The 27,952-nt window shown below is 49.1% G+C and overlaps 1 protein-coding gene across 4 annotated transcripts; it reads right to left on the minus strand.

The window, feature by feature from the left end:
• On the minus strand, nucleotides 1-27,952 carry ADORA2A (adenosine A2a receptor). Of its 4 annotated transcripts, XM_030959150.1 has the most exons (4): nucleotides 23,017-23,190; nucleotides 19,984-20,100; nucleotides 12,917-13,792; nucleotides 1-5,700 (listed from the first exon to the last, which is right to left on the minus strand). In XM_030959150.1, the coding sequence occupies exons 3-4, from the start codon at nucleotides 13,264-13,266 to the stop codon at nucleotides 4,740-4,742; spliced, it is 1,311 nt and encodes a 436-aa protein (XP_030815010.1). In that variant the 5' UTR covers nucleotides 13,267-13,792; nucleotides 19,984-20,100; nucleotides 23,017-23,190; the 3' UTR covers nucleotides 1-4,739. The 4 variants fall into 4 exon arrangements, with proteins under 4 accessions (XP_030815010.1, XP_030815011.1, XP_030815009.1 ...); XM_030959151.1 differs by lacking the exons at nucleotides 19,984-20,100; nucleotides 23,017-23,190 and adding an exon at nucleotides 27,648-27,952 and having other exon boundaries at nucleotides 12,917-13,790; XM_030959149.1 differs by lacking the exons at nucleotides 19,984-20,100; nucleotides 23,017-23,190 and adding an exon at nucleotides 27,372-27,439.

Here is a 27,952-nt window from a genome sequence, read left to right on the forward strand (position 1 = left end):
GGTAACTGACAAAGGGAAAACAACACCTATATCATAAAACATTTAAATTAAAAGAGTAATTGCTTCATACTGACAGCATGTGCAGCAGGGTGTTCATAGTGTCTTGGTTTGCAGACCACAGAGAACCTCTCCACAGGACAGGGCAGGAACACCAGCTCCTGAGACAGTGAGGGGAGGGATGGATGTTCTCAGATCAACAGGTTCCAGTCTTGATTTTAACACATCCTTGTGTGAACAGCCCCAGCAGGCAGTAAGGTGGGGAGTTACAACATTGCCCCAGTCTGGGCATTCTCATCTATCAGGGTTAGTCACCTCTCATGCAAATGAGGAACTGGTGATTTTTGTTACTCTTTATGTGTTTTGCCATAAAGACAGCCAGAAGCTCAGGGCTGGAAAGAAAAAAAAATGCTGAAATGACTCAGTGTAATTTGATGCCCAAAACAACTTGGGAGAGAACTGACTTTCAGGCAGCTGAACTGAGCAAACACCACCAGAGAGTATTGCATGCAGGTTTAATGCATTGTGGCACCTCTGCAGCCTGTTTGTCCTTCCACAGAATTGGCTGGAAGGATTTGGTTTAGGTAGGGCCCATGCTCCTGAAGCAGAAGGGGATTTGTTGTACCTGGAGGTGCTCATGAACTGGGACAATGTATCTGGAAAGAACATAATCCATAAGAACCATCCCTGCCTCAGTCAATACAGACCCTACAAAGCCGACCCTGTGCAGACCCCAGGAAGGGCTGATCCTTGCAGTGACCCCACGAGAGCTGTAAGCCTGTACATCCCTTCCAGAGTCCTTCCTCAGCATGCCCACCTTGGTCTCAAGCCAGCATCACCTCCACACCCCTCAGTACCTCCCAGCACATTCCTGCTCCCCTGAAATCCTCCCAAACACCTACTCTACAAATGCTCCTTCACTACCAAGAATTCCTCTCCACCCTGACCCTCCAGTTTCCCACACCTTAGAGACTTCTCTATTTCCACCAGCATCCCCTGAGGCATCGTCAAAAAATGATCAAAGCTCAGACTATTCTATGTGCCTCCAAGTCCACCTGCACCAGCTGGGACCAGTGAGGAACCCTTTGTGTCTCCAGCATTCCCAGCTGTCCCACCATGCCACATTGCTTCTTGGTTCAAGAGCTGCAGTTCAAACTTGCACAGAGCTTTGAAATATCACTGATCCAAAGGGACTCTGCAGGATACAGCTGTGAGTGCATTTATTTGCACACACAAAAAGCAGTGCCCTGTTGAGGAGAGAGCACCAAGAACTCTTGGTAAAATTACTCCTGGCAACTGATCAAATGTTGCTTTCTCCAAAACTCTTATAAAGCAAATAAACTCTGGAGCCTAAGAGTCTTCAGGGAATGGTGAAATCCATGGAATGCCCTCACACCAAATGAGGCATCACATCTCTCTATGCATCTTCAGACCTTTTTAGCAAGAAAATCTCGTTCAATTAAATTAGTCTCTGCTGACCCCAGCTCCTATTCTCTGGACCCACTGCACCTGGGATTCCCAGGAAGGTCTTCTCCAGCCTCTCCTGATAGTCACCTCATTCTTCCCTTTGTCTTGGCATCACTTTGTTTATCCAGAACAGCTGGATCAGCTAAACGTTCTCCAGCTGGAAGAAAAATGGGGATATGAGTGGTCCTAGGAAGTTTGGAAGGCAGGTACTTCTCCCAAGAAGGAAAGAATACACTTCATTGATGGGACCTTTTTTTTTTATGGAGAACAAACCTAAAAGCAGGAAGCCCTGAAATTATGATCCCTAGGAAACAAGAAATATGAAGTCCAAAATTCTGTTCAAAAGGCTCCTGCTCTCCCCAACAACTGCTCCAGAAACCTCCTCTGAGGGTCCATCTCAGCCATGTGTTTGCCAGAAGGCCCAGCCTGTGGTGCAGCTGCCATCCCTTCCTTCCTGTGACTGCAGACAGCTCCACAAAGCAGCCTGTCCATACCCTGCCCTTCCTCCTCACACAGCCCACCCCCTTCACACACCCTTTTCACTTCAACTCTTGATCACTGATATTGAGAGGGACTGGGTACTCTTGGGGGCAGCTCAAGCAGCAACACAGAAGTTAAATTCAAGACATGTGGAAAGTCACTAAGCTCACATGGTGATCTAGTTGGGCGGGAAAGTTTTCCAGAGCAATCTGGAAAGCAAAGCAGTCCTAAGCTTGTCCATCAACATAGATCAACTTGATTCTTGGGGTAACCAAGCAAGAAACAGCCACAAGTAAGTGTGGAGATGCTCAGGAAATATAGAAAGCAACCAATCCACACCAACTGTTGCAAGTCTGATCCAATGCAGTGCAAACCATCCCTTCACCAATGGCAGCTAAAGCTCAGCAGGCAACACTTCTGCACTCGTGTGTGTTCCAGCACATGAGCAATGCTGGTATTTTCCCACACTTCCTTCCCTGCTCTGGGTCTTTGTGGACCTAATTGTTATTGACATGAGTGCCGGATGTAATCTTGTGTTATTCTTAGAAACATTTCAGCTCCAGCTGAGGCCTGAAGAGAACAGCCCCCCATTTTCCTGAGTTCCTCTGCTGCTGTTACAGGAGGTCAGAGAAGGCATCACACAAATAACCTGCAGAAATATTCCATCGAGAAGGATCAGGAGTAACGAGATCCCGAGTCGCCCTACGGAGGAGCTGCCTATGACATCAGTGAGAGGGGAATGGCTCAGAGTTCCTTCAGCTGCTGCAGTGATATCCTCTCCTCTGACGTCAGACCACGGGCGAGAGCCCTGCCAAGAAAGCAGCAGTTCAATTAAACCACCAAGTCTATTGTTTTACAAACTGGCCTGTCTTTCTGCTAAGGACTGTGGTGGCAGCCACATCATTTTATCCATCTCACAGTAAGCTTTGTGCTAGCCTGGAGCAGCTACATGCTCAAACACATTCAGCATCACAAACTTCTCCCCATGCATGTAGGGAAACTGGCAAAAAGAAAATTCCCCTCAAAATAAAACTGATTTTTCATTTTAATAGTTTACAATATATAAAATAAACATGGAATAAGAAGACACACACCCAACCTGCTCTTCCTCAAGTATGAAAGTCCCCCTTGGCTTCTGAAATGTTCATGGACAGACACAAGGAGGAACCAGATTGAGGGAGGATATTTATGATGTTTTCAGCTAGGGAATAAGCTTCAGATCCCTGGAATTACCAGACTTTTCACTTCCCAGTAGGACCTGGGACTACTGCCTGTCTCTCCAGAAGGTTGGTAGTACTGGACATGGATTATTTGATTAACACATGATTTGGATTATCTGAAAAACACAATCCAGACAATCTTCAGGTAGAATTCAAGCTGATGTGGTTTTCTGTTGTTCTTGAGCTGCCAGACTTCCTTAATTTTCCTTCCAGAAAATTACCAAACTGCAGTGAAACACCTCTGCAACAAACCACAGCAATGTGTACACTTGCTGCAGCACAAATGTGCCTGTTCTCTTCTACAGAAAGTAGAACCTGCAGTTTCTAAGCTGAGTTCCAATACCACCAACACCTTTCAGCTCCTCAGAGCAGGAGCATCTTCTAACCAGACAGAGCTCAGAGGTTCCTCTTTTGGCCTCTGCACCACAGGGACACATCAGGCTTCACAGGAAAAAAAACTGAATTCACAGGAGAAAAGGTTTTTTAAATAGAGCTCATTGGAATGCCAAAATTAGGTCAAGGTATGTGTATGGGTTGCTCTCTATCCCAAGAAAGAAGTAAAAAAAAGTCCCTCAGCCTGTTGAGTGAGGATGAAGATGACTGAAATGTGGAATATTACCTCCCCTCACACACATCTGGGGCCATGGAAAGAATTTGCATTCTAGGAGCTCAGGAGGAGAAGCACAGAGGCAGGAGGAGAGCTCCACAAAGAGCTCACACACCCACAGCCCTTGACAGCCCTGCCCTGAGGACACAGCCCACAGCACCACGTCCTGCTAGCAGCCCTTTTGCCAAGGGAAATCCTTGGCAAGGCTCAGCTTTGGTGATTTGTTGGACCAAGTGGAGTGCTGAGAGGTTATATTTGCCATGTGCATCTGGAACACTGAGCACTCAGGGAACAGATATGAGCTCTTGCCCATCTTTTATAAGTTAACATAAAGTAACCTTATCGTTATGTGGAAAAAAAACCATTTGAGCAACTTGTTGCAGTAAAAGCTTCAAGAACACAAACTGAAAGACAAAGTGCCATGGTTGAAAGTATCCAGAGTTCCAATCAGGTAAATTCCTTCCCTCTCAAGCAGTTCCTGGCATCCTTCCTGACAACAGATTTTGCTATCCCCCCTTCTGCTTGTTGCAGGGCCACAGTACTCAGAGGCCCTTCCCAGTTGCTCTTTGTTATTCAGGGAGTACTTCCAGCCACGCTTCTATTTCCATTGGTAAAGACAGTGAAACCAACTCTCAACCACAGGCACAGTACAGCAAAGTGTCCCCAAATCCCTGCATCAGCAGTCTCCCAGTGCTCAGCTTGGAATGCCATCCTCGACCTTGGCACTGCTCTTGGTGACAGGTCATTGATGGTAACGTGTCCCTCCTTCCTTAGTCCACTTCAGTGGTCTCCTGGCTCTTCTCCAGTCTGGTATTTAGGATCATCCAATAGTCCTGGATATGGACCCCTTTCTCCACAGTGATCTGAATACACTGCTCTCCCCCCGCCCCCCAACCTCCCTTTCTGCCATGGCAGAGGTCACCAATGGAAAAAAAAATAATTCTACCAGGAAAACTTCGAAAGTCTCATCAGGAAACATCAGCTGCAGCAAAGGCTGCTCTTTCCAGATCCGAGTAAGACACCTGGGCATCAATTAGCTCTTCACTGTGAAGCTCCCTGTTCAGGCATGCATCTGAGAGAATCCCATTTTTACAGGAATGTGGGAGATGTCCGTTTGTCTCCAAGTCCAGAGCATTTCCATTCTGGTGCCATTCCAAGGCAGCTTTGCATTTGTTCAAGTCCTGCTTTTCGGGGTCCCTGTGGATCTCTCCGTTGCTGTACACCTCCAGTGCATACTCACTGATCCGTATGCTGGCGTTCTCCGCGTCCCCCCCGTGGGTGGAAGTCCTGGAGCTGGCGGCTCCCGCCTTGAACGGCTCCTTGCGGCCCAGGATGTGCTGGCTGATGATTTTCCGGAAGGTGTAGCGGAACTCCCTGATGCGGTAGGCATAAATTAGGGGGTTTACAACCGAGTTAGCGTGAGACAGGATAATGGCCAGGTACATCAGCCACAGGGGAGCGTGGGCACAATCTGGGCAAAAAAGGGTAAAGCAGTTAATGATGTGTAGTGGAAGCCAGCAGACTGCAAACAGCCCGACGATGATGGCTAAAGACTTGGCTGCATGGACTTCCTTCTGCAAGGTGGAGCGGGAACGTTCCCCGTGTACCATCTTGTTCTCCATCTGCTTGAGCTGGCGCCGGGCTGCCATGAAGATTTTCAAGTAGATACCAAACATGAGAAGGAGGGGCAGGAGCACACAGGCAAAGAAGTTGTAGTAGACCATGTACTCCATGGTGACCACGGCCTCGAAGAGACACGCCACCATGCTGTTGCTGCAGTTGATGGGAGAGGACCAGTTGGAATGCGGCTCTTGGATCTGGGCACGCTTGTGCCACCCCAGCATTGGGGTCAGGCCGATGATGAAGGACAACACCCAGCAGATGGCAATGACGCCTTTGGCTCGAGAGCCAGTCACCAAGCCATTGTACCTGTAAAGCAGAGGAGATGGGAGCTGTATCAGAGTCATTCAACAAGCTGTGGGCACCCACACAACCTCACAATGGCCCCATGGTCCAGAAGGCAGTGAGAAAGCACCCGCTTCATCAGAGGGGCCTTTGCACTGGTGTGCAGAACCCATGCAGCACACCAAGGACATGGTGACACTGTCTGCCACCTACTTCCCTCCCCTTTCCTTTAAGCAGTGAGTTGACAGGAAAGCAGGGAAATAATTCAGTTTTCATCTGCGCTCCTTCACTGCACCAGTCCACTTGGGTGTGCACATAGATCTTGCAGCCTGGATAACCAAGAGCACTGCTCTGACCCTTGTGATGAAGAGATGAAGACCACTGTGGGTCTCTTGCCAAAGGCTAAGGCAGCATCTCCTTCCTGGCAAAGGAGCAGCCTTTCAGCATGGAATTGTTAGGTCTGTCTTGCAGTAGATCTGTAAACCAAATAGCACAAAAGAGCCTGGAGGCACAGTGCCACCAGCCCTGCATCCACGTTCTGGTGTGCTCCAGGGAAATCCTGCTGGCCCAGTTGCAGCAGCCAGGTTGGCATTGCCTGCATGGCACCTCACTCTGCTCCTCAGTGGCACTTTCAGGAAGACCAGTACCATCAACCTTCTTGAAATAACTGAGGCAAGTCAGCAGTTTTCCTCACCAGCCCAGCTAAGTCGACCCCATGTCTTTCTCAGAAAAGAGGAATTAACCTGGGGACAATTCTCTGACTACAGGTGTGCCATGGCCTGCCCTGCACACACCAAAGGGACCTCAGTGGTGGAGGTATTGATACCTGGCTGAAGCCAGTGCTCTTAACAGTAAACTTTCCAAAATCTGTTGAAAGAAACAATAAGCAACATGGTAAGAAGCTGACAGTGCAGCGGAGGCCTTGGTTTGTTTGTTATCAGCCAGTTTCCATGGCCTCACAGGTTACTGCGAATCCTGAGCTGACTCCACCAGTTCTCCCCTCTGAAAATGTAAATTAGGGCAGCAGTTTAACATTTCAGTGCAATTTCCTTCCCTGGGTAATGCTCAGCATGGAAAGTAGATGGCTGGGTTCCCACGTGCCAGCGTGGCTCCCACACTGTATTTGACCGGACAGTAGCGCTGGGCCCCCAGTGTTTACCCAGCGCTCCTTCTCCCTCTGTCCCCAGAATTCTCTCCAAAAACAAACATTACAAAAAATAATACAACAAACCACAGAAATCTTTCCATCTCCCACAGGTTCATGCTCCTGTCCCAGCACGAGTTCAAGACAGGGGAGAAGAGTGGCTGCTTTTGCACAGTAAAGAATGGAGATCCTGCACATGCTTTAAATCCCTGACCATGGGCCTTGGAAAAAACAAAACCCATCAGGCTTCAATTTCCCTTTCTCAGTTGCATTTCAAAACCAGAAAAGAGTAAGTGGATAAGGGAGCTAAGCACACAATTCCCAGCAAAACACACCTAAATTGCCTTTCCAGAAATGAGGAAGGAATTCAGCTGATTCTGAGGGAGAAAAAGGTTTTTTCCAGCAATTAGCAGATCCTGCCCAGTGCTTAAAGGATGCAAAGGGCGCAGCATGAATGGTAGCAGAGAGCTGCTCCATTCAGACCTCATCAACACATCAAAACAGCATCTGTGCTTTGAAATGTACACTCAGGGAGCAAGAGAGTGGCTGGAGGCCCTTGAAGCTTGAAAAAACAACAAAACAAACAAAAGAAAATAAACAAAAACAAACAAAAAAAAGACAAAACAAGCCAACAACAACCAAAAAAAAATCCCAAAAACATCCCACAACCACCAAAACCCTGCAGCCCTGGAATTAGCTACATCTTGTCAGAGGAATTTTGAAATTGTGCAGCTGTTATCCCACGACTAGAGATGTCCCTTCCCTTCCACTAAAAATACATTCACTACTGCTCCAGACAAACACCCGGGCCACACTTCCCCCTCCCTCTTGTCCTCTGGGGATTCCCATGCAAGAAGCTTTACAAGGCTTCAGAGCAGCACCGAGCCCGCACAGCTGCCCAGCTGCGGAGCGTTGTCCTGCAGTGCGTGTCCATAACACCTCGCTCAGTATCTCCCAGGGTCAGGACAGAACGCCCACAGCATCTGGTGACAAAGCCAATGGCCTTGTGCTGGCCAGGTACCCACTGAGAAGTGTTGATTTGTTTAGGAGAGCTTAATTCCTAGGATCCACATGAGGCACCTCTGACTGACTTGGCTGAGGTAGCATTACAGTCCAGATGGGCTTTCCTGGACTCTCTCCTCTTATCCACTTGGAGATGTCATTGAAGACTTTGTGTACATCTTTGTGCACTTTGTCTCAGCATCTTTCCAGGTTCACAGCAGCCAGGCCAAAGCCATTCCATTCCACAGGGTGACTTCAGGGCTTCCCAGACACATCTCCTACCCTGGGGGTTGCTGGCACCATGCAGCAGACACAACCTGCTGAAAGGAGCTGCTCACACCTGCAGCCCATGGTCTGCAAAGCTGGCAGGTGATTTTGCAGCATGTCTGATGTGTCCAGGCAGCACTGGATTGTCTGTGCAGCAGCAGTTCTGCTTCCTGGAAATAACACACTTGCTACACAACCAACCACTTCTGCTTGTGAAATTCCAGACACAAAGGACGTGAGTGCAGAGCACAGGGATGCTCATGGTGGGGATAGAGTCACATGTCTCCTCTAAAAAGCAAACCCAACTTTTGCAAACACATGAAAGTGTGAAAGTTTTCCTCAAAATAGTTTCAACCTGCCCTGCTGCTCTCTCAACCACCCAGCTGGCAAAATGGAGCAGGAGAATAGGTGCCCTTGGTGAATGTACAGCTCCTCTGGGCTGCCTAGAGTAACCTGGCTGTGGATGCGCCACTTCTGGGCCCTTGGACTAAGTTCTGTGCCATGAAGACAAAGAATCCTCTGAGACTGGGTGGAAGTCAGAGCTGGTAGTCTGCCCAGAGTGTCTTCAGGGAGAAGTTAAAATCTTTCACTACACTGAGTGATTTGTAGCTGGCCTAACTCACCCTCACAGTGTCCAGCCATCCTGCTGCTTCTCTTCTTCAAACCCTCCTTTGTGGACAGCACTGCACATCCTCTGTCAGGTGTGGAGCATTTTTTCAGACACTGCATCACCCAGAATGCTCAGCTGAGGGCTTTGATCTGAATTCAGCACTGCTCAAAGGTGTTTAACAAATCACTACAAAATGCTGCTCACCAAGCACATCCACCCACCAGCCCACACCTCAGGCAGCTGCAGCCATCAGGGACAGGACCAAGCAGGAGATTCGATCCCTATTACATGTATGTGGAAATGAGAGACCCTGGCAATCCCAGATCACCCAGGAAATCTGTGACAGGGCAAGAAATCAAACTGAGACCTTCACATGTACCAGCTAAACAACTTTTCCCAAACCACTCATCTGGAACCTTCCTCCTCTATTGCCAGGTACCAACAGATCCTGGTGTTTATCCATGCTATGGAGAGGGGGGAGGTGGGGTCCCACAGGTGGGCAGAATTATCTCTTTACACAGCAGGAGCAGGAATGATGGGCAGACACGTCCTGCTTGTGACGTGAACAGCTTCCTGAGCAAAACCTTGGTAACAGCAAGTTCTGTGCAGGCCATGAAGGCACTGCTCTCAAAGCTGTGCCCTTTTAAAAGAAGGAGGGGGACTACTCTGTTCTCACATTAAGCTGAACCTGCCCTAAATCTATTTAACATATGAGCATACTTGGAAATGCCTGCCATAAAGTCAAAAGGTTTATGGCGAGCAGGGAAAGAAATAAGTCCACATATGGCTTAAAGTGGCAATAAAACATTAAAACCCTGATTCACTGGTTTAGATGCTAACATAGGAGCATTTCAGAAAGGAAATCTAGGGAATTAAAGCAACTACTGAAACAGGCTGGTCTCAGCACAAAGGTCCCTTGCACATCCTATACTTTATTCAGGGTTGGTGTTCATCTCTCCTGTTCCTCCTGGACTTTGGGAACCCAGTTCTTCATGTCCCGTGGCAGAAAAACATCCCAATGCCACCTCAGAACTGCAGTTTAAACCACCACCACGTGGGATAAACCAGTCCCAAAGCTCCAAACATCAAGGAGCTGCACCTTAATAATGTTTCCCCAGAGAAGCCTTGCAGCAGCAGAAGCAGCTTTCACCAGAGGCAAAGGCTGCAGCTGGCACTGTGTGACCCACGAGTTTCATGCCTGAGTCCAGCACAGAGAGCAAGCAGCAACCTCAGCAACCTCAGCAAACGTCTCTGTTTGGCTGCAGGAAGGAAAATCTCCCCTCTCTTTGCTGTGAGTTGGAGCTACCTGTCCTTCCCTGGGAATATCTTCCCACCAAAGCCTGCCCCGGAGCACGTGGCTGGGCACGCTGCCCACGCAGCCCTGGCTGGCACCACGGAGCCTGGAAAGCAGCAATTGTTCTTGGCCCAGGGCTCCATCCTGGGGCCCAGACTCACAGCCAATGTTGTTCAGAGCACCTGGGGGGTTGATATTAGCCAGGGCAGGTTTTCAGGTACCTGCCATGAGAGAAACCTCACTTTGTCCTGGAGGGAACAATGGCTCGGGCTCCCTTCCTTGGGAGTGCCGTACTGCCACTTGCAGAGCGGTGCATTTGTATAAAACCTGGCAGAATTCAGCCAAGTGCTTGAGAACTTGTGGAAAATTGACCAAATTCTACAAAACGTTTCCATTGTTTGAAAGGCAGGACACATAAGATATTCACAAATTTGTTTTTATCTATTTTAAATTTTCACCTATAAATATTTTTTTCATTGCAGTTTGTTGGAGGAGGATATCTTCTCCAGAAAAAAATAATTTCAAAGGTAGCTAATAATATACTGAGGTGTCCAAAACCAAGGCAGAAAAGCCACTCTTCTGCCTTCTTAATACTGACAGTTTATTTCTGTGGGAATACACATCCACATATGGAGTTATCTTCATTAGGACAGATCAAACATGAAATATTTAAAGAGAAACAGAAGAATAAAGCACAGGTTTGGCCCTTTTTTGTTTCCCTAGAGTGAAGGAAGTCTGGTTTATTAATTATTTAGCTAATGAAAATTAGGAATACCTGCTGGTACCTTTCATATCCTGTGAGGAGGAGAAGGGGCCTTCCCAGGTACTAAAGGATGAGGTGAAAACATCACACTGTTAGTGGCAGAACTTTCCATCAAATTGTTTGACCCCTTTTTGAGACAAAGAGCTATTAGAAAAAAGAAAAAACATGAGGATGTGGGCAATCTAAATTATACCACATTTCCCTCTTCAGATAATCAGCTTTCACTTTCTCACCATGTCTGAGGCTATAAATGCTTATTCATCCATAAATTCTGAAGGCAAAACACGACTGACAAGTACATCACTCCTGCTGTGAAAGGACAAAGCAGCAGAGGACAGAGAGGAGGAGGAACCCATGGATTTACCTGTGGGTTTCTGCATCCAACCAGTCCCTCTGTTCCTAGGGAGGAAGAGGGTGTGCTCTGTTTTTTCCAAAACAAAGTAGTGAAACCTGTGTCATGCCCAGCACTGATGTAGTCTGGTTTTTTGAAAAGACTCTTTACCTTGGCTGTTCCAGGAAATTACATTTTCAAGACAATATAGTTACAGTGATAGCCCAAAACGTGGGCAGAAATCCAGATTTTAAAAATCCCTTTCCTGGCAAGTCATCCTCTAGCAATAAGAGTGCTTAAACTGTCAGCAGACATCTCAGAGTTACCTTGTGAGAGATGAAATCAAGACATCAGCCCTTCTCAAAACCATTTCAGAGGCAGCTCCCAGGGGCTACTCAACATATTTCCGTGTACCATTTATCATTATTTTGGTTTATAAACTGAAATCAACTGTAGCAGAACTGTAGAAAAGTGGAGACACTCCAGTTTATAGGTAACTATTATCAACAGAGTTTTCTCTGCAATGGAATGGAACAGTTATTCCTTACATCTACATCAAAACTAGAGGCTGTAACAGGTATGACCAATAGGGTTTGGGGTCAATGTTAGAGCAGCACAAACTTGCTGAGGTGAGGCTTCAGGAAGGACTTGGCTGCACTGGTCCATCCACATGGAAAGGCAATTTCTGCTCTCCAGGGCTCCCATTCTGGTTTTGAACAGGAGGTTTGTGTTAATTGACATAAGTGCTACATGACCAAAGTATTCAGAAGAGACAGAACTAAATTGTACAGATCAGCAAAAGTGATTTAAGCTCAAGAAGAGTGAGGATGTCCAAGAACTCAAACTCAAGAGCATAAAAATCAGAAATTGGTTCCATTTTTGCAGCCACGTTGGTTGTTCAGGAGACGAAGGCGTTCTCTCCTTTCCTGAGAGCATGCTGCATCCTCCTAAGGACAAGACAGGAAGGAAGGAGACTCCTACAGTTCTCCTGCAGCCTCTCCAGAGCTTCCTCTCCATCTCTGGAGCTCAGTGAGTGCCTGGGAGCAGTCGCAGCAGCGCGGGGCTGCCTCGCGCCCACGGGCACACAGAGCCCATTGCAGCGATGTGCTCCTGCCAAACTGAACTGGGCAGCAGCCCCTGCTCTGTTTGTGTGTGACAAAACCTGCCCTCGTCCCATGCCAGCCTCCCTGGTCACAGACCACGTAGCAGCCAGTCTCAGTCATTAAAATGTCCTTTCCTTTCCTTCAACTGCAGAGATCACAAATCCCCATCTGCAGGCGTGGCTTGGGACAAGCCTGCCCCTTGACCCAGCCCATGCTCTGCTTCCAGAGGCAGTGCCTGAGCCAGTCCAAACCTTCCTAAGGCCCATTTCTGGGTAGCCTGCTGCTTCCTCTCCCTTCACATTTAACAGACCCCTGAGAGAAAACCTCACCTCCCTCCCCCAGCCCTGCTGCTCCAGCTTCAGGCAGAAACCCCTCTCCTCCCCACGGGGAGGGGGACAAGCTGACCTCACCCCCTTTGTCACCATCCCTCTGGTGGCACTGGCTGCAGCTCAGGGCACAGCTTGCCTGGGTATGGAGCGGCAGCTCCCAGGCAGCACCTCTGTGATGCCATGGACACCCACCATAGGAGAACAGGGAAGAACAGGAAAAGGAAGCAAACAGAAAATCCACCAGCCAAGGCAGGCTTTAGGACCTAGAAAAGTTGCTTTCAAAACACAAGAGAAAAAGCACCGATCCTCATTTGGCTTTTCCTTCCTTGATTCATCGCCAGACCTGTGGTTTTTAGGGATGTTGAGCCCTCACCTCCCCAGCCCAGCCCCTGCTTACCTGAGGGGTATTCGGATGGCAATGATTCTGTCGATGGCGATGGCGAGGAGGCTGAAGATGGAGCTCTGAGTCAAGACCAGGACAAAGCAGGCAATGAAAAGGCAGCCATAGAAGAAGGCACAGAAGCCAGTGCTGATGGTGATGGCAAAGGGGATTGCCAGCACCCCCACAGCAATGTCAGCAGCAGCCAGGGACACCACAAAGTAGTTGGTGACGTTCTGCAAGTTGCTGTTGAGATAGACGGCCCAGCAGACCAGGATGTTGCCCAGGATGGCCAGCACAGCAATGATCAGCTCCAGGATGATGTAGGCTATGTCTGAGAGGAAGTCGTCCTTCCCATGTACTAGCATGGTGAGAACAACCAGCCCCAAAGCTCAGAGTCCATATCTGCAGAGCCCTGAACAGCCAGCACCCCTCAAAGCTGCCCGGGCTCCCCGCAGGGCTCGGCTGCCAGCCCACGAAGGCTGCTCACACACACCTTTTCCTCCCCATGGCTGTTCAAGGACTTTACAGTAGATGGTGTCAAGAAAAAAAGCCCAGGGTCTGCCAGCTCCAGCAAAGTGGATTAACCAGGTGCAGAACAATTCAGGCTCCAGCAGACAAACGGACAGGAGAATCTCCCTTGGGGACAGACAGCGCTCCCCAGGCCTCAGGGTCCAGCAGGCAGCGCAGCACAGCAGCTGTACTGTACAGCAGAGCCACATGGGCTGCGGTGCTTTGTTTCCTGTTGACAATCCTCCTTCTGGTCATGGCTTCCTGTCATCTCCATACCATAGCAACATCCTCTGGTCCTCTTTTTCACCTTTTCCCACCAGGACTTGGGAAATATTCTCTTTGGCTGAAGCAAACATTAAACTTCTTCACTTGCAGTTTCCTCTAAAAAGAAAAGAAAACACCAACCACATACACTAAGTAATCAGCTCTATGGAGGAGATGGAGAAAGCAAAATCTCATTAAAGTGGCACATTAAATTGATAACGGATATTACACAGACCTAGAAGAATACATTATTGGCAAAATTCTCACATTTTGTCTATCCTGAAAGCTGCAGGGCCAAACCCAAGTTCAGGAAGGCAGCGTTTCACAGTGGTGATGAGAAACAAGGGACGTTTTGTTTTCGAGGCTACCAACTGAGCTGGCACTCCAGCAGCTGCTCCACAGCCCGCCCTGAAACACGAGAGCCCCACTAATTATGTCCTGGCAAGTGCTGAGGCTGCACAGAGGAAAGGTGGAGGAGCCTTTCACACACACCTGTCTCCCTCTGATGGCAAACACCGCGTTTGAGCCATCACGTGCTGCCCACCCTCACGTGCTTTGCCACAAAACTGCTGCACCAGCACCCTGCTCTGCAAGGACATCCCCAGGGCAGCTGCACTGCTGGCATGTGGTCACCTCTCTGTGCCCACACCTGTGTGGCTCTGTGGATCCAGGCACCAGAACAAGATCCAGGGCAGGGAGAAGTGTTCGAGGTGTCCACACAGGGACATCTTTGAGGACACCCCTGCTGACCATGCTCACTCTTCGCAAGGCTCTCTGCAGGCTCCCCTCCTGCCACTCCATTATTTTTGTTCATGTAAATCTCTATCCTATAAGCAAACCATTTGTTCATTATACCTGCACTGCCCATCGTGGTTGTTGCATCCAGGACAGCGTCATCCTTCACCTACAGCCAGCCAGAACCAGGCCCCCCCAAACACAGCTCTCCCAGAAACACACACACGGTGCCAGTGCCACGGCTCAGGGCTGCATCCCAGCTCCTGCAGCGTCCTGCACTCAGCTCTGGGCTAAAGCTGGTGCTGCTTGTGGGGAAACAATCCTGCAGCTGCAATTCACACCAGCAGACACACATCACCTGCACGGCCTTGCAGGTCACCTCGTACCCCTGCTTCAGATACGGGTGCAATTCACCGCAGTTTCAGCTAAAAATACAGAAGGGAGAACACAATTCCCTGAGCTTTGTGCCACAGTCAAGAGATAATTGCTTGCTGTCCTCGCCTGTCACTTCCAGAGTGGGCTGCAAACCTTATTTAGCAAGCTTTAGCAATAATATTTTCTCATTAATTTAAGAAACAGCTTGGTACATCAGAGGGTTAGGAGAGAGAGAAACACAGCACTAACTGATAAATCACCAAGCTCAGTTTTGGATGCAACATGAACCTCCAAAACACAAGATTTTTGGGCCCCATCCACAGGTGATCTGGCGTGGTCTCACCCATCAGGGTTTGATGCCTTCACAGTTCACTCTGTTTTCAAGTCAGAAACCTAATTTCTCAGGATAAAATAAAAGGGTAAAGACAGTGATAATAAAAGAAAATATGATTAACTTGTGATTCACATCTGATCTCAGGAATATAATCTAATTTTAGACCTTTCATTGATTTAGAGCTCTATTGCTAATGCTGCATTTGAAAGGAAAGTGAATGATTCTTGGTGGTTTGGACATGCTTCAAAACCCTTGCTTTTCTCTACCTTCAGCTATCTTGTTTCTGTGTTTTGTTTGGTTTTAGTGGAAGAGATCAACAGAAGAGATCAGCGTGTGATCTAGCTATTAGGAGAAAGATAAAGATCATCCATTTAATCTTTTTTAAAGAAGAAAAACCCCAAGAAGTGTCTATATTGTCTGTGCTCCTACAGCAAAACCTTTGGTTTTTCAGTGGCTTCCTAAAGATGGCTTTTACTTTCTAGGATTTCAGGGATGTCAGTGATATGCCCTGCAAGGATCTGCCTGTCCATTACAAATCCCAACAGGTTTGTTTCAAGCAGCGATACTGAAACCTCACCCTCCAGCCCAGCTTCTAGGGAAGAGGATTAGAATGAATATAAGACAGAAATAAAGAAGATCTGGAGGCAGAGAGAACAGAAGGGGCAGGATGAGAAATAAACAAGGCTTTGTGCATGTGTGTGAGCAAGCAGGGAGGGAAAAAAGACAGGAAAAAGCTGGTAGGAGGGAAAAAACAAGCTAACAAAGGAAGGAGTGGGCAAAACAGGCTCCTAAGAGGAAGGGGGGTGCAGGACATGGCTGAGACTGAGGTGGGTGTGAGCCCCTGGGTCCCTCAGCAGGACAGAGTGGGAGCACACGCCTCCCACAGCCTCACACCTCACCATGCAGGACAAGAGCACATCCAACGCCAGCGCCAGGCCAAGGTTAGAAAAATTTAACAAGTTACTCTGGCATACCTGGGCCCAAACTACTGCTAGAGCCACTGCCATTCCCCCACAAGCTCCTCTGAGACGGCGTCAGGAGAACTGAGGGAAGACCCAGCCTGAGAACTGGGCACCTTAACCCTGGTGCTCAGAGGATTTACCTGCAGTCCTGCTGTGCTGCTCCTGCCCATCGTGGCCACAGCTCATACACCTCAGTGAAGAGGATCAAAGCAAAATTACTGCATATTCTTCCCCATTGGAGAGCTCCCTTCAGTAGGATCATGAATCCCTACTAATCCTAGATGCATTTTTGTTTAACCTGACTCTGGCTCATCTCAAACTCCAGCAGGACATGGAGGAAAGTTACAAACGTCACTGTGGAGCTTCTGCACATACCAATGGCTCAGCACAAAGCTGAAATTCCCTACACCTCTGCCTGAACCTGAAAAAGAACAGTGCTGGAACCTGCAGTCCAATGGCTGCATCACACACTGCTCTCTGACACAACAGAGCTTTTAACCTTCTGCTTTGACTCTTTCATGGCCTCGTGTTGAATTTGAATTTTTTATCTCTTGAGTTTGTTTGTCTCTTGCTTCCATCTCTCTACACAAACAGTGAGTGGCCTGATTCTTCATCCCAAGCCCCAGGCATTTATTCTGAAGCAATTGGAATGTTATGTCCAGAAAAGGACAGCACGTCCTTCCACCCTCTGCTCTCAGATGGGCCGGAAAGCACTCGGAGTTCTGCAGAGCCAGCACATCTCAGGGGAGACAGGGCTGGAGCTGAGCAGGTGTCCCAGCCACGACAAAACAACATTTTGTCTCTGCTTCAGTGCTGCTGAGTAGCCACTGACATTAGAAAAACCAATTACTGGCCACACAAGCCCAGCCTCACCTGCTGCTGACAGAATGTGCCACAGCCAGGAGGGCTCATGTTCAACCTGAGCTCACCCACCTCTGCTCACAGTGCCAGCTGCTGTACTGCTCACCTGGCATAACAAATCTCCATTTCAGGAGTATGTGCAACTTGCTTTACAACAAGAACAGGCTCAGTCTTTCTGCTTATGCAGCTAGAAATTCACTGCACAGGGACAAAATGAAATAGAGACCACCCAGAGAACATGACGTAGATCCAGAGGCAAAATTAAATTTATTGTAGAATTGTCTACTTCATGCAAGACCCAAAGGCTCAGCAATCAGGTCTAATAAGAAAAAATTAATTAACAATCTGCTTTACTCACTGGGGAAGTGTATATTTAACATCTCAAGCCCTTGAGGCATCAGCATGGCAAGCTTCTTGAAACTTAAGAAAAATAACCTGTATCACTCAACAGGCTGGACAGCTACAATTAGTATTTCTTCATAAGCCCTTGTTTGATTTTGTTAATTCCTTCTTGATACCCCGGGCTATGTTCCGGCCTTTCCCCTGTTATTAAATAAACCTTTTTTGTCATTCACAAACCTGTAAACCTGCTGCTCTGTTCGTTTGTAGTGACTTGGAACACTCTGTTCTCTCTCATATTTCAGTCCCAATGAGAAACTCCTCCTTGAAAATTCAATAAAGCATCTGCACAGCACGTTCCCATGAAGCAACTCACCAGCAGAGCCCAAGCAAGCTTTAGTTTGGCATCTCCAGTTGACTTTGGACCAAGGTGCTGCCCCTTCTCTCTCCTGAGTGCCAAAACACTGAGCTGAGCCCTTGGCCAGTGCTTGGTTCGGATCACCCAGCTCAGAGCAGCTCCCCTGCTGCTCTGGGCCCTGCAGGCTGAGCCCATCCTGCTCTGGGGGCTTTGGGCTGCCCAGGCTCTGGCAGCTGCTGCAGAGCAGATGCACCTCAGTGCCTGGGACACCTCAGCCTGACAGCTCCTCTCACCTGTCAGCGAAACCTGCAGATGCTCAGCAGCCCTCGGGGCACCCGGGGCAGTCTGTGGGCACGCAGGTGACAGACTGCAGCCTCCCCTGGCCCCACAGGGGCTTCTGTGCCTGCTCTAGGATGGGGCAGCAGGGGCAGCGGGCAGCTTCAGGGAACCAGGGGGATGTTCATTCCACAGATCACAATCTTGCATCTCCTTCTACATGACCCTTCCCGGGTACCAGCCGCATGCAGATTACCTAATTCCCTTAGGGAAAAATCCTTGAATTCACACATGGCCCTAAGCAGAAAAATTGGTGCTGCTAAATCATTGGTTTCCTACTTTCCAAAGCCTGGAGGGGGAGATGCTTGTCAGTTTTTATCCCCTCTTTGAAATCCCTTCAGCTCAAAGAGAATCTCCCTATCTTTCAAATCAAAGACTCCAAGAAATCTTGTCTCTCCCCACCACTTCAGAGGATCAAGTCAATAAACGAGCCAATGTGCTCACAGGCAGAACACAAATTTGCAAAACAACCGGGGCTGTAAAACATGCTGAAAACAGGTGTCCTTCGGGGAGCACTTCTCTGTGCTGCTCAAGGGTTTCCTTTCTGTAGTTCAGTGTTTTATGAGTACTCCACACAGAGCAGTTTCTGGTCCCTGAGTGCTCACACACAGCTGTGGGGAGCACCCCCAGCCCTGCCTCCCTCACAAGGATGGAGAGCTGGGGCTGGGTGGGGCAGGAAAGAGGAGGAAGGAGGCATCACCCACCTAACCAAGACATACATTTTCTGATTCCTCCCTTTGCTTTGTTATTGGCTGCTGCCTAAATGATCTTTTAGGTCATCTGCTTACAGTAATAGGAGGAAATTAAATATTAATAATAGACTATTTCCCTCTAGACTGCTCTTTGTTAACAAAGGATACGAGTGAAACAAAGCAGGCAAAATTATCAGCGCACCATGGTCTTGGTTTTCAGGTACCTGGAGCACTTGCACTTTCCCTCAGCCCTCCCTGGAGGCCCTTGCCTGCCTGCATGGGCACCACTGCAAGTGCAGAGCATGGGCAGGTGTGGACATTCTTGTTCTATCAAGGGGCTCCACGTGGCAGTCTGACCCTTCCAGGCACCGTTTCAGATTTTATCCAAAATATCATCTGAGCCACTGATGCTCTGGCTGCAGAAATGCAAGGCCAAGGATTTTTGGAAACACAGACTTTGTCTCCTCTTGGGAAGTGAAGTCTGCTGTAATATAAACCTGCAGTGGGGTAATGAGCTTTCTGGATAGGCTTTGCAAGTTCTCCTGAAATAATAAGTAAAATGAGAGTTTCAGCTTTGCTAGATTTGGTGTAATCCCCTCTTACAGGAAAGCAACAGCCCTCCAAGACTTAAAACCTTCCCTTCACGTACTGGTGAAAGGCAGAAGAAATGGCTCCTCAGAGACCTGTACTGTGCCTGAACTTTGTCTATCAGTTTGAAAATGGGAAAGAGGGGCAACAATTCTGTTCTACATTTCCATCCCTGCTGCAGTCCAGGCCAAGAAAGGAGGCTGTGCCACAGGCATGGTGAACCTGGGTGTAAAGCCTTGGCTGCTTTACTAGAGATACCCAGACTGCTGCACCAGTGACAGCAGCCAAAACTGTGACCAAACCACACCCTGCCAGCCTGTCCTGTGCCTCTCCTCTCCTCCTGGTTATGCCCATTAGGAAAGAAAACTAAAAACAAAACTGCCCCAAAAGTGAAATCCCACTGGACAACAAACAAGATGGACTGGCTGACAGGAATGGCAAAGCCCAAACCAATATTGCAGCTTTGCCTCCTGCCCTCCAAGTGCTAGAAGTGGATTAATTTTTATTGTGGTAGCGGAAGATTAGAACAGAACACATTTGACCATATTTTTTTCCTAAGTGGATGTTATAAATGTTTAAAAAGCAAGGGAAAAAAACCTCACAGTAATTATTCCAATTCTAATGGTCACAAAAAGCCAAGGAGGGCAAAACTAAGTAAGGATGAATGACCAGCAGTTAAATAAGCCAGATCAAACAAACTGAAGGGAAAACAGCTCCCCTGTGCTCACCAGTCTCGCTGGGCAGCAGGCATCATGATGTATTGCCAAAAGACACCAAGACATTGAATTTTTTAGCAAATTTTTTGTACTCAGGACAGCTGATGTTCATTTATCTATGTGGAGTTTCTAAAAAAAAAAAAAAGAGCATTTGGATAGGCTTTCATAAGGCAGACGAGTAAAAAAGCATAATTAAAACCATGTACCATGGCCAGAAACAAGTTACTACTGCCAATATCATCCACAATGTCTCTGAGGAGCCAGTTTTCCTTTCCTGTGTGAGGGAAGAACTCAAAGGCAAACTCTGCCTCCTCACAGCCCTACTAAAGCCAGCTGTGTTCACACATGAGGAGCATTTCCTTCCAGGACAAAATAAGAGAAATTAGGAAACAGAATATAAAGAAGAGGTGACCCGCTGAGGAATACAGGCAAGGGAAGAATTTACTCTGAAGATATTTATCATATTGCTAATGCATCCATTCTGGTCTATTTTAAAATAATGGAGCAGACTTCTCTCCGGATGTGACTTTGCCTCTCATTTCTGTGTGAAGTTTCCAGACAGGCAGTTGAGAATTGGGTACATCTGTTCGTTTTCTTGCATTTTTATCCAGTTATTCCCAAACCCTATTTGCTTTCTCTACGTGCAGATTTTCTCTGCACCGTAGCCCGTGATGATCCCTGCTCCTGCTCCCTCCAGCACTGTCCTGCAGGCTGCCAGGAGTGTTTGCATAAACCCTGATGGTGAAACAAAAACTCACCCCGGAGCAGGCAGAGCTGCTGTAGCAGCTCAACCAACATCCTTCCACAGCAGGAAGAACGTAACTCTTATTATCTCTCTCCATGTAACTTAAAATGATTCCCCAGCTGTCCATCCCTATCCTGATGAAAGCATTGCAGGACTCTGTTCATCCCGAAAGCAGGCAAAAGCCACAATAACAAATTTTCTGTCACCTGAGTTTGTTTCCAGCAACTTTCCCTCAGCCATTTTGTAAGGTACTCTGACTGCTAATGCTTATTTGCTCAGGGTCAGCCTCGCCATCCTGTCAGTGCTTCTGTCGCAGCCTCAGATCTGTTTCAGACACTTTCAGGACTCTGCCACCCTCTGTGGATAAGGAGTGGATGCTCTGGTGATGCCCCGAGGCCGCATGGCCTCACTTTCTCATTCCCTCTCCTTTGCTGTGACTCGCAGCACGCTGCTGTCACCCTGTGAGTGACTTGCATTTCCACTGCCTCGGCCACACCGACACTGCACGTACTCACAGGGACTGGGTTTTTTGCCCGAGTCCTTGATTATAATCCGATTGATGAAGAATTTCCAGCGTCCCTGTTGCTGATGCAGAGAGTCAGCGTGGTGCTGGGAGGACTCTCAAGCCCTGCTGCAGGTTCAGTGCAATGCAGCATTTCCCGCCCCTGCGCTGCGGTCAGGCCGCGTCCGCCCCGCGCCGCTCCCGCTTCCTGCGCCGGCCGGGCAATCACCCTGCTCACGGCCCAGCTCTGCCCTTCTGCATCACACCTCACCCTGGAGAACCAGCAGCCGCTCCTAAATCGCTTCTGAAAATATTCCCCTGCGTTTGCTTGCTGTTCATGAGCTGCTGTTCTTGTCCGGAGAGGAGAGAGGGGAGAGGAGAGAGGGGAGAGGAGAGAGGAGAGAGGAGAGGAGAGTTGTCAGGACCCCACTACAGCAGAGATCTCTCCACCAGCCTTGGCAACTGGCCCTTCTCAGTGGTCCTGTGAAAACTTTAGATATTTTACAGTCTCTGCACAAGACATCATAGAAAAGGTCCATCTGTAAAGAAACCTGTGATCGTTTCTCAAATGCATGACAACCATGGTCCTCACACCTTGCCAAACAAGGATAAACCCAAAAAAGACCCCCAAGGCAAATTCCTTAGGGACTGTGACATTTGACTCCAAACACAGAAGATGTTAATCAGACAGAGATGGATCCCGGGGAGCTCTCAGAACAGACTCCCCAAGCCTTTAGGATGGTTTCTCCCACATGGACTGCGTCCATCTCTTGCCTGCTGTAATCATCCTGCTGGGCTGTAGGGTGGCCACATGGAGGAAAAGGAAGGTTTCCCTTTAGGCATGGGGTAGGAAAGTTAACAAGAACCCTAAATGAATCACAATGGTCAAGCAAAGTTTGCATCAACATTTTGTAAGACACGGGATGACATAAAACAAAGTTTTTCAGGTGATTCACAAAGTTAGGTGCCTCAGTTTTAAAAGGTCTGCTAAGGAGGCCTTGCATTTTGGGATTATCAGGAACAGTCCCAGATTATCCCTGACTAGGCAGCCATCAGCAAGGGTCATTTTTTTTTGCCAAAATTCGGGCTGCAGAACATTCTACAAACTTTTTACAAGTCAGTGTGCTTCCCCAGACATGCTGAAGGAGCTGTAATGGTGCTGGTGCCAGGCCAGGTCAGTCTGATGTGATTTTCCACCGTCCCATTGAACCTGGGCACTGATCTGTGGATTGGACGTATGTGGAAACTGCAATTATTCAAATCAATTTCAATCACGTGCCTCTCTTCTGAAGATTTTAGTAAAAAGCTGCCTGCCTCTTAGCTATCTTTTATCCAGGGGACTGTTTCCTATGGAAAATCCCAGCCTGTGCCCAAGTATATGGATCTTATACTGAAACCGAAGTTGTTACTATCAGAGAATATGACATTTAACCACCTACTTCCCTTAAGTCCTTAAGCTCCACAGCTGATTCATACCAGGATCTGAAAATCCTGCTCTGTTGGGGAAAACTCAATAACCAAAATGATAGGGCTGTTTGTGGAGGACTTTCCCAGCACAAGAAGGGGAATTTGCATAAGAGGCCAATATTAGAGAACAGGCAGAGAGAGCAGAAATATTTAGTTAGAAAAAATGAGAGGGTGGGGGGGGGGAAGAGGAGACAAGAAGCAAAAGCAGAACACGACAGTGCAAACCCAAACCAAAACATCTCCAACAAAGCAAAGCCAGGAGAAAAACAGAGACTCTGAGGTCTGAATACTAAATGAGGAAACTTCTAACAGGGAAAACTGCAAAGCTCACCATTCCCGAAGGGATGCACTAAAAGCTCGCGCTTGGCTCCGCTCGGCAGCGCTCCTGCCCTGCCCGGGGATGCTCGGCCGGGCCCCACGGCTCGGGATCGCTTCCCGAGGCTCCAGCAGGCACCCGCTCGCGGGGAGCCGCGGGACGAGGGCCACGGCAGGAGCTGGGAGCGCGGGCAGGGCCGCGGGGACGCGGGGAATGCCGTGCGGCGGCCGGGCGCGCACGGAGCGGCCCCGGGCTGCACGGAGCAGCGCGCCCGCCTGCCCCCTGCGCTGCGAGCGATCACAAACGCCAATCGGCGCACGGACAGGAGCCCGGCATGTCACCCGGCACGTCTCCAAAGCTCCAGGAAAACCCCCCTTTCCTCTCCTTGTCTCGCAGAGGCACAGGAAGGTTCCCTCAGCCCCGCATGCCTTTCCCTCCCCCTGGCTCAAATCAGCCTTGCAAGAAGTTTCTTTCCCTCCCTGCTAACTTCTCCATTGTCTCAGATGCATTGTTTGCAAATGTTCCCTAAAAATGCTTTGTGAAGTATTCTTTATTCCCGTTTCAAGTCTTTCCACATCCCTGTGTAACACCTGGACTTTATCTTGTTACCTGTCAGATAGTGATAAACCTACTGCATGCAACCCCTGACTTACCATCTAAGATAAATACAATTTGTCTTGTAGCTGTCATTTCTCTTCAAACCCTGTCTTCCACAGCTGCCTTTGTAGTGGTAATAAAATTACTTTATTTGGGCTTGAAATGTGTAACTTTTAAAGAAATAAAAATGTAACAATCCCCATCAGCAAGAGCCCCAGGACCCAGGCTGAGGAATGAAAGAGATCACACCTTTACCCACTCACATTTACCAAATACCTGCATTTGGTGAAGTGCTTTGAAATACTCTTTGCTGATTGCCTGTGGGTTGCCCACTGTGATCAGGATGAAGAATGAGTTAGAGCAAAGGGGTTTAAGCTGCACATCAGGGTATTTCCTGCACACCAGGAAAGTGAGGAGTCTCCACTGCTGGTCTTTAGGAGCAGGATGGAGAAAGATGTCAGGAATGGCAAATCCATAGCTGATCCTGCCTTTGGACACAGGTCTGGAGTAGATGACCTCCAAGTGCCTCCTAAGGATATTTTCCATAATTGAGAATTGTATGTGCCATCTGTCCATTCTGATCTACAGAGATCTACTGCAGGAAAAGAAAAAGTGCAACACAACCAATAATTATCCCTGATACAGATGCAACCTTTGTGAAGGGAGAGGAATCTTCTGACTACAGGAGGAACTGAAGCCTCCAGAGGTTAAATCACCTTCTGTGCATCTGCCAGACCCTCCTGCCCTCCCAGGAGAGAATGCTGCCAGTTCTTCACCCCTAACAGTCCAACCCCCAATATTCAACCACCAAAGCATCTCAATAAGTGGCAGCTTCCTCAGCATTTTTTGAAATGAGCAGAGAGGCAAGGAACTGGTGCTGTTTTGCCCAAGTAGCTTTACCAAGGCTGTTCAGGTGCACTCTGCAAAACCTGGAGATGCCCCATGAAGCAACCAAACCTTCTGGTCCTAAATACCAGATATCCTGATAAAAGGGAACAACCCTCCACTGACTTGTGAGGTTCTTCTCTGATTCCTTGACACACAGCTCAAGATCTCTTTCCTGGCTTTTACTTTAAAGTCCAACCAAAAAAAAAAAGTTTAATAGCCCATCTCCATTTTCAGATGGAAATCACACAATAAAGAACAACCTTGGGATTTAATCACCATCCAGATCAAATGAGAAAATGAACAAGCAGAGCCAGAACCTCTTTGAGCTGAAGACAGGGACAAACTTTGCAGGACACCAAGAGAGATGTTGGCGCCAGCCTTTGGGTGGAGAACACCTCACTCCCAGCTGTGCAGAACTCAGAGACTTCCCCCACTCTGTGCCTTGTCCCACCTGGTGTGGGCAGAAATGTCAAACCCCAGTGAAGAGCTGAAGCACAGTGAAAATGATGAGAAATCTGTGAAACCTTAAACATCCTGTGCAGACAAGAAATCATGCAGCCATCAGTCAGCCAGGCAGAAAGGAAGTGGTAAAGGGAGAGGCTTTCCCTCAACACCAAATGGAAAAGCAGCCAGGTTCAAAAACAAGGGGGCACCAGACCCTTCTGAGAGACAGGACTGAAAGGAAGAGTAAAGATTCCCCCCAAACCTTCTGCAGGGCTGAGCTGTTCCCAGAGGTTCTCAGGAGAACTTAAGCACACAGCTCTACTTGAAATCTGTCATTGAAGATTAAACAAAAAAGATGAAGAGCTTTCAAAAGTTGATTATATTCAAATGCAATAATAGCAGCAGCCCTTATGGAAACACCCTATTAAAATACCAGCAAAAACAGAAATGCAAACATGGGATACCTGGCAGAGGCCTTCCAGCTCAGACCTTTAGTGCCTTTTGCACCCACTGATAGAGGGACAGAGGCTGAAAACATCATTATTGGAACAACATCCCCTGGCCTGGTACAGGGTCATGCTGATTCTATTTTTTATGTACAAAATACATACGGAAAGACACAGATTATATACACATGAAAATTACAAATGTACCACATGGCCACCATTAAAAAGGAGACCTGCTTGCCTTTGTTTGTTTTTTTTTTTTCACACCCTGCAATAGGTCATTTTTATTTTAGGTACACACATACATGTTTGCAGTTTGTACCCACATGTTTTCTCTACAAATTCAGAGGTTCACAGCTTTCCCGGTTAATTCAGAATTTAATCCATTTGCCACATTAGACAGGATTTCGTTTCCATAGGTTTTTGTGGTACTTGATTACATTTATATTGACTTTTTTATTGAGATTCAGAATAAGGTATTTCCTCAACAGACCTAATCCAATTGAAATATTTCTCACATCCTTGCTGGTCATTTTATCTAATGTTTTTCTAGCTCACTTGGGCAATATGCTCCAGGGGTGTCTCTAACTGCAGGGACCATGCTTTCTCTCCCTGTGCTAGTTTCCCTCATGCAGAAGAATGAATTTATCAATTACTCCAGTTCTTGAGTTACATGTGCCTGAGACTTACAAGCCTGATAAGAAACCTGAAAACAAATACATCCAAAGACAGAGTTATCTAATAGCTGGCCATCTGCTTAGGAAAATCATTTTAAGTAGTTACAGCAATTCTATTAACTATTTACCAAGTGAGTCATGTTGTTCTCTTTAAGTTAACCCTTCCTGTCTCTCTGTGGGCTCAGCGCCCCAGGTAGGTTTGAAGAAGGTGCTCAACCACCTTCCCTCCTTTCAGGCCATGGCAAAACCTGCACTCGAGACCCCCCAAACTCACACTGGCCAGGACAGAAAAGAGCAGTAAAGCAGCCGTGACTCTCAGACCATGCAGAAATCTCCTCCCGGGAGCATCCCCGGCCAGGGCATCGCGCAGCAGCGCCGGCCCGGCGGGACGGGAACGCACCTGGGGCGGGCAGGTCAGCCAGGGCAGGGCAGAACCCCGCGCTCACATCCCGCAGCCTGTCTGCCCGCCCTGCAGTCCTCTCCCGGCACAGGGCACAGGGCACAGGGCACAGGGCACAGGGCACAGGGCACACGGCACAGGGCACAGGCCCCTCGGGCAGGGCCGGCTCCATCGCGGGCGCCGGGGCTGAGCGCTCCCGGGCACAGGCAAAGGCGCTCTGCTGAGGAACTCTCAGCTGCTGGGCAGAGATAAGGCAGAGATGGGGCTTTTGGGGCGAGCAATGGGACAAGACCGCACAGGTTTGGAGCGATCTATTCAGTCCCTGCCCTTTTCCCTTTAACACGACTGTGAAGCGGATAGAAATCTCCTCGGAAAGCACTACAGAGAAGTTTGCAGGATGAAGGGTGCTCCCCCGGAATCACTATTTTACCATTAAGCACAAATATCTGCGGGAAGGCCGAGGAGGGGTGGGTGCAGGGAGGCAAAGTCCAGCACCTGATGTTTGAGGGAAGATCCGCGGAGCAAACATCCCGGAGCGCGGGGGTGTGTCGAGGGACTGACAGTCGGGAACCGGCACGGGGTGAAACGCACCGGCTGCCCGGGGAAACGCCATGCGAGCCGGGGCAGGAGAAAGCGGCAGCAGGGCAAAATCGCCCCGTCCTGGGGCTGGGGGCTCGGCTGCACCGAGAGGGCAGCGGGCGGCCACTTTTCAAATTCGCGGGACAGGCAGGAGAGGAACCGCGGCTGCCGCGGACGCCGTGAGGGAAACCGAGCCCCGGCTGCCGGGGCCGCGCCGCGCTCGGGATGCTCCGGCGGGACGAGCCCCGCACCCGCCCCGGCCGGGAGGTCCCGCTCCGCCCCGGGAGCTGCACCCCGGGCCCCGCCGCCCCTCCCCGCGGCCCCGCCGGCCTCACCCACCTGGCCTGGGGGCTCCGCTCCGGCCGCGCCCGGAGCCGGCGGCGGTGCCGGCGCTGCCCCGCTCCGCTCCCGCCTCCGCGCAGGACGCGGCCGCCGCGGCTCCCCTGCAGGGCGGCGCGGGGCGGGCGCGGCACCGGCAGCGGCACCGGCAGCGGCACCGGGAGCGCGGGATGGGCCCCCGGCAGCCCCGCGGCTTTACCGGGCGGCCGGCGGCGAGCCGGCACCCACACGGAGAGCCCGGAGAGCATCGCGGGCTGCGGGACAGAGGGAACTTACCTGGGAGTCCTGGCGTGTCGTGAGGGACCTGCGAGTGACAGCAGCGCGCTTTGACCGGACTCGATCTGCATACAATGAAAGGAGGAAAGAAAGGAGAGGAGAGGGAAAAGGGAAGGGAAAAGGAGAGGGGAGAGGGCAGAGGGGAGGAGAGGAGAGGAGGGCTTTCTCACTACATTATTTTAAGCATCTACTTCTTTCCAGGCTGGAAAACCCACCCAGCGAGTGGGAGCTGCAGCTGTAGCGCCCAGGGCTGGGTGGCCCCGTGCAGTGCTGAGGGGACACCGGGTCAGGCTGCACACACGGAG

The sequence above is a fragment of the Camarhynchus parvulus genome, chromosome 15, assembly GCF_901933205.1.
Source record: "Camarhynchus parvulus chromosome 15, STF_HiC, whole genome shotgun sequence".
Classification (NCBI taxonomy): domain Eukaryota; kingdom Metazoa; phylum Chordata; class Aves; order Passeriformes; family Thraupidae; genus Camarhynchus; species Camarhynchus parvulus.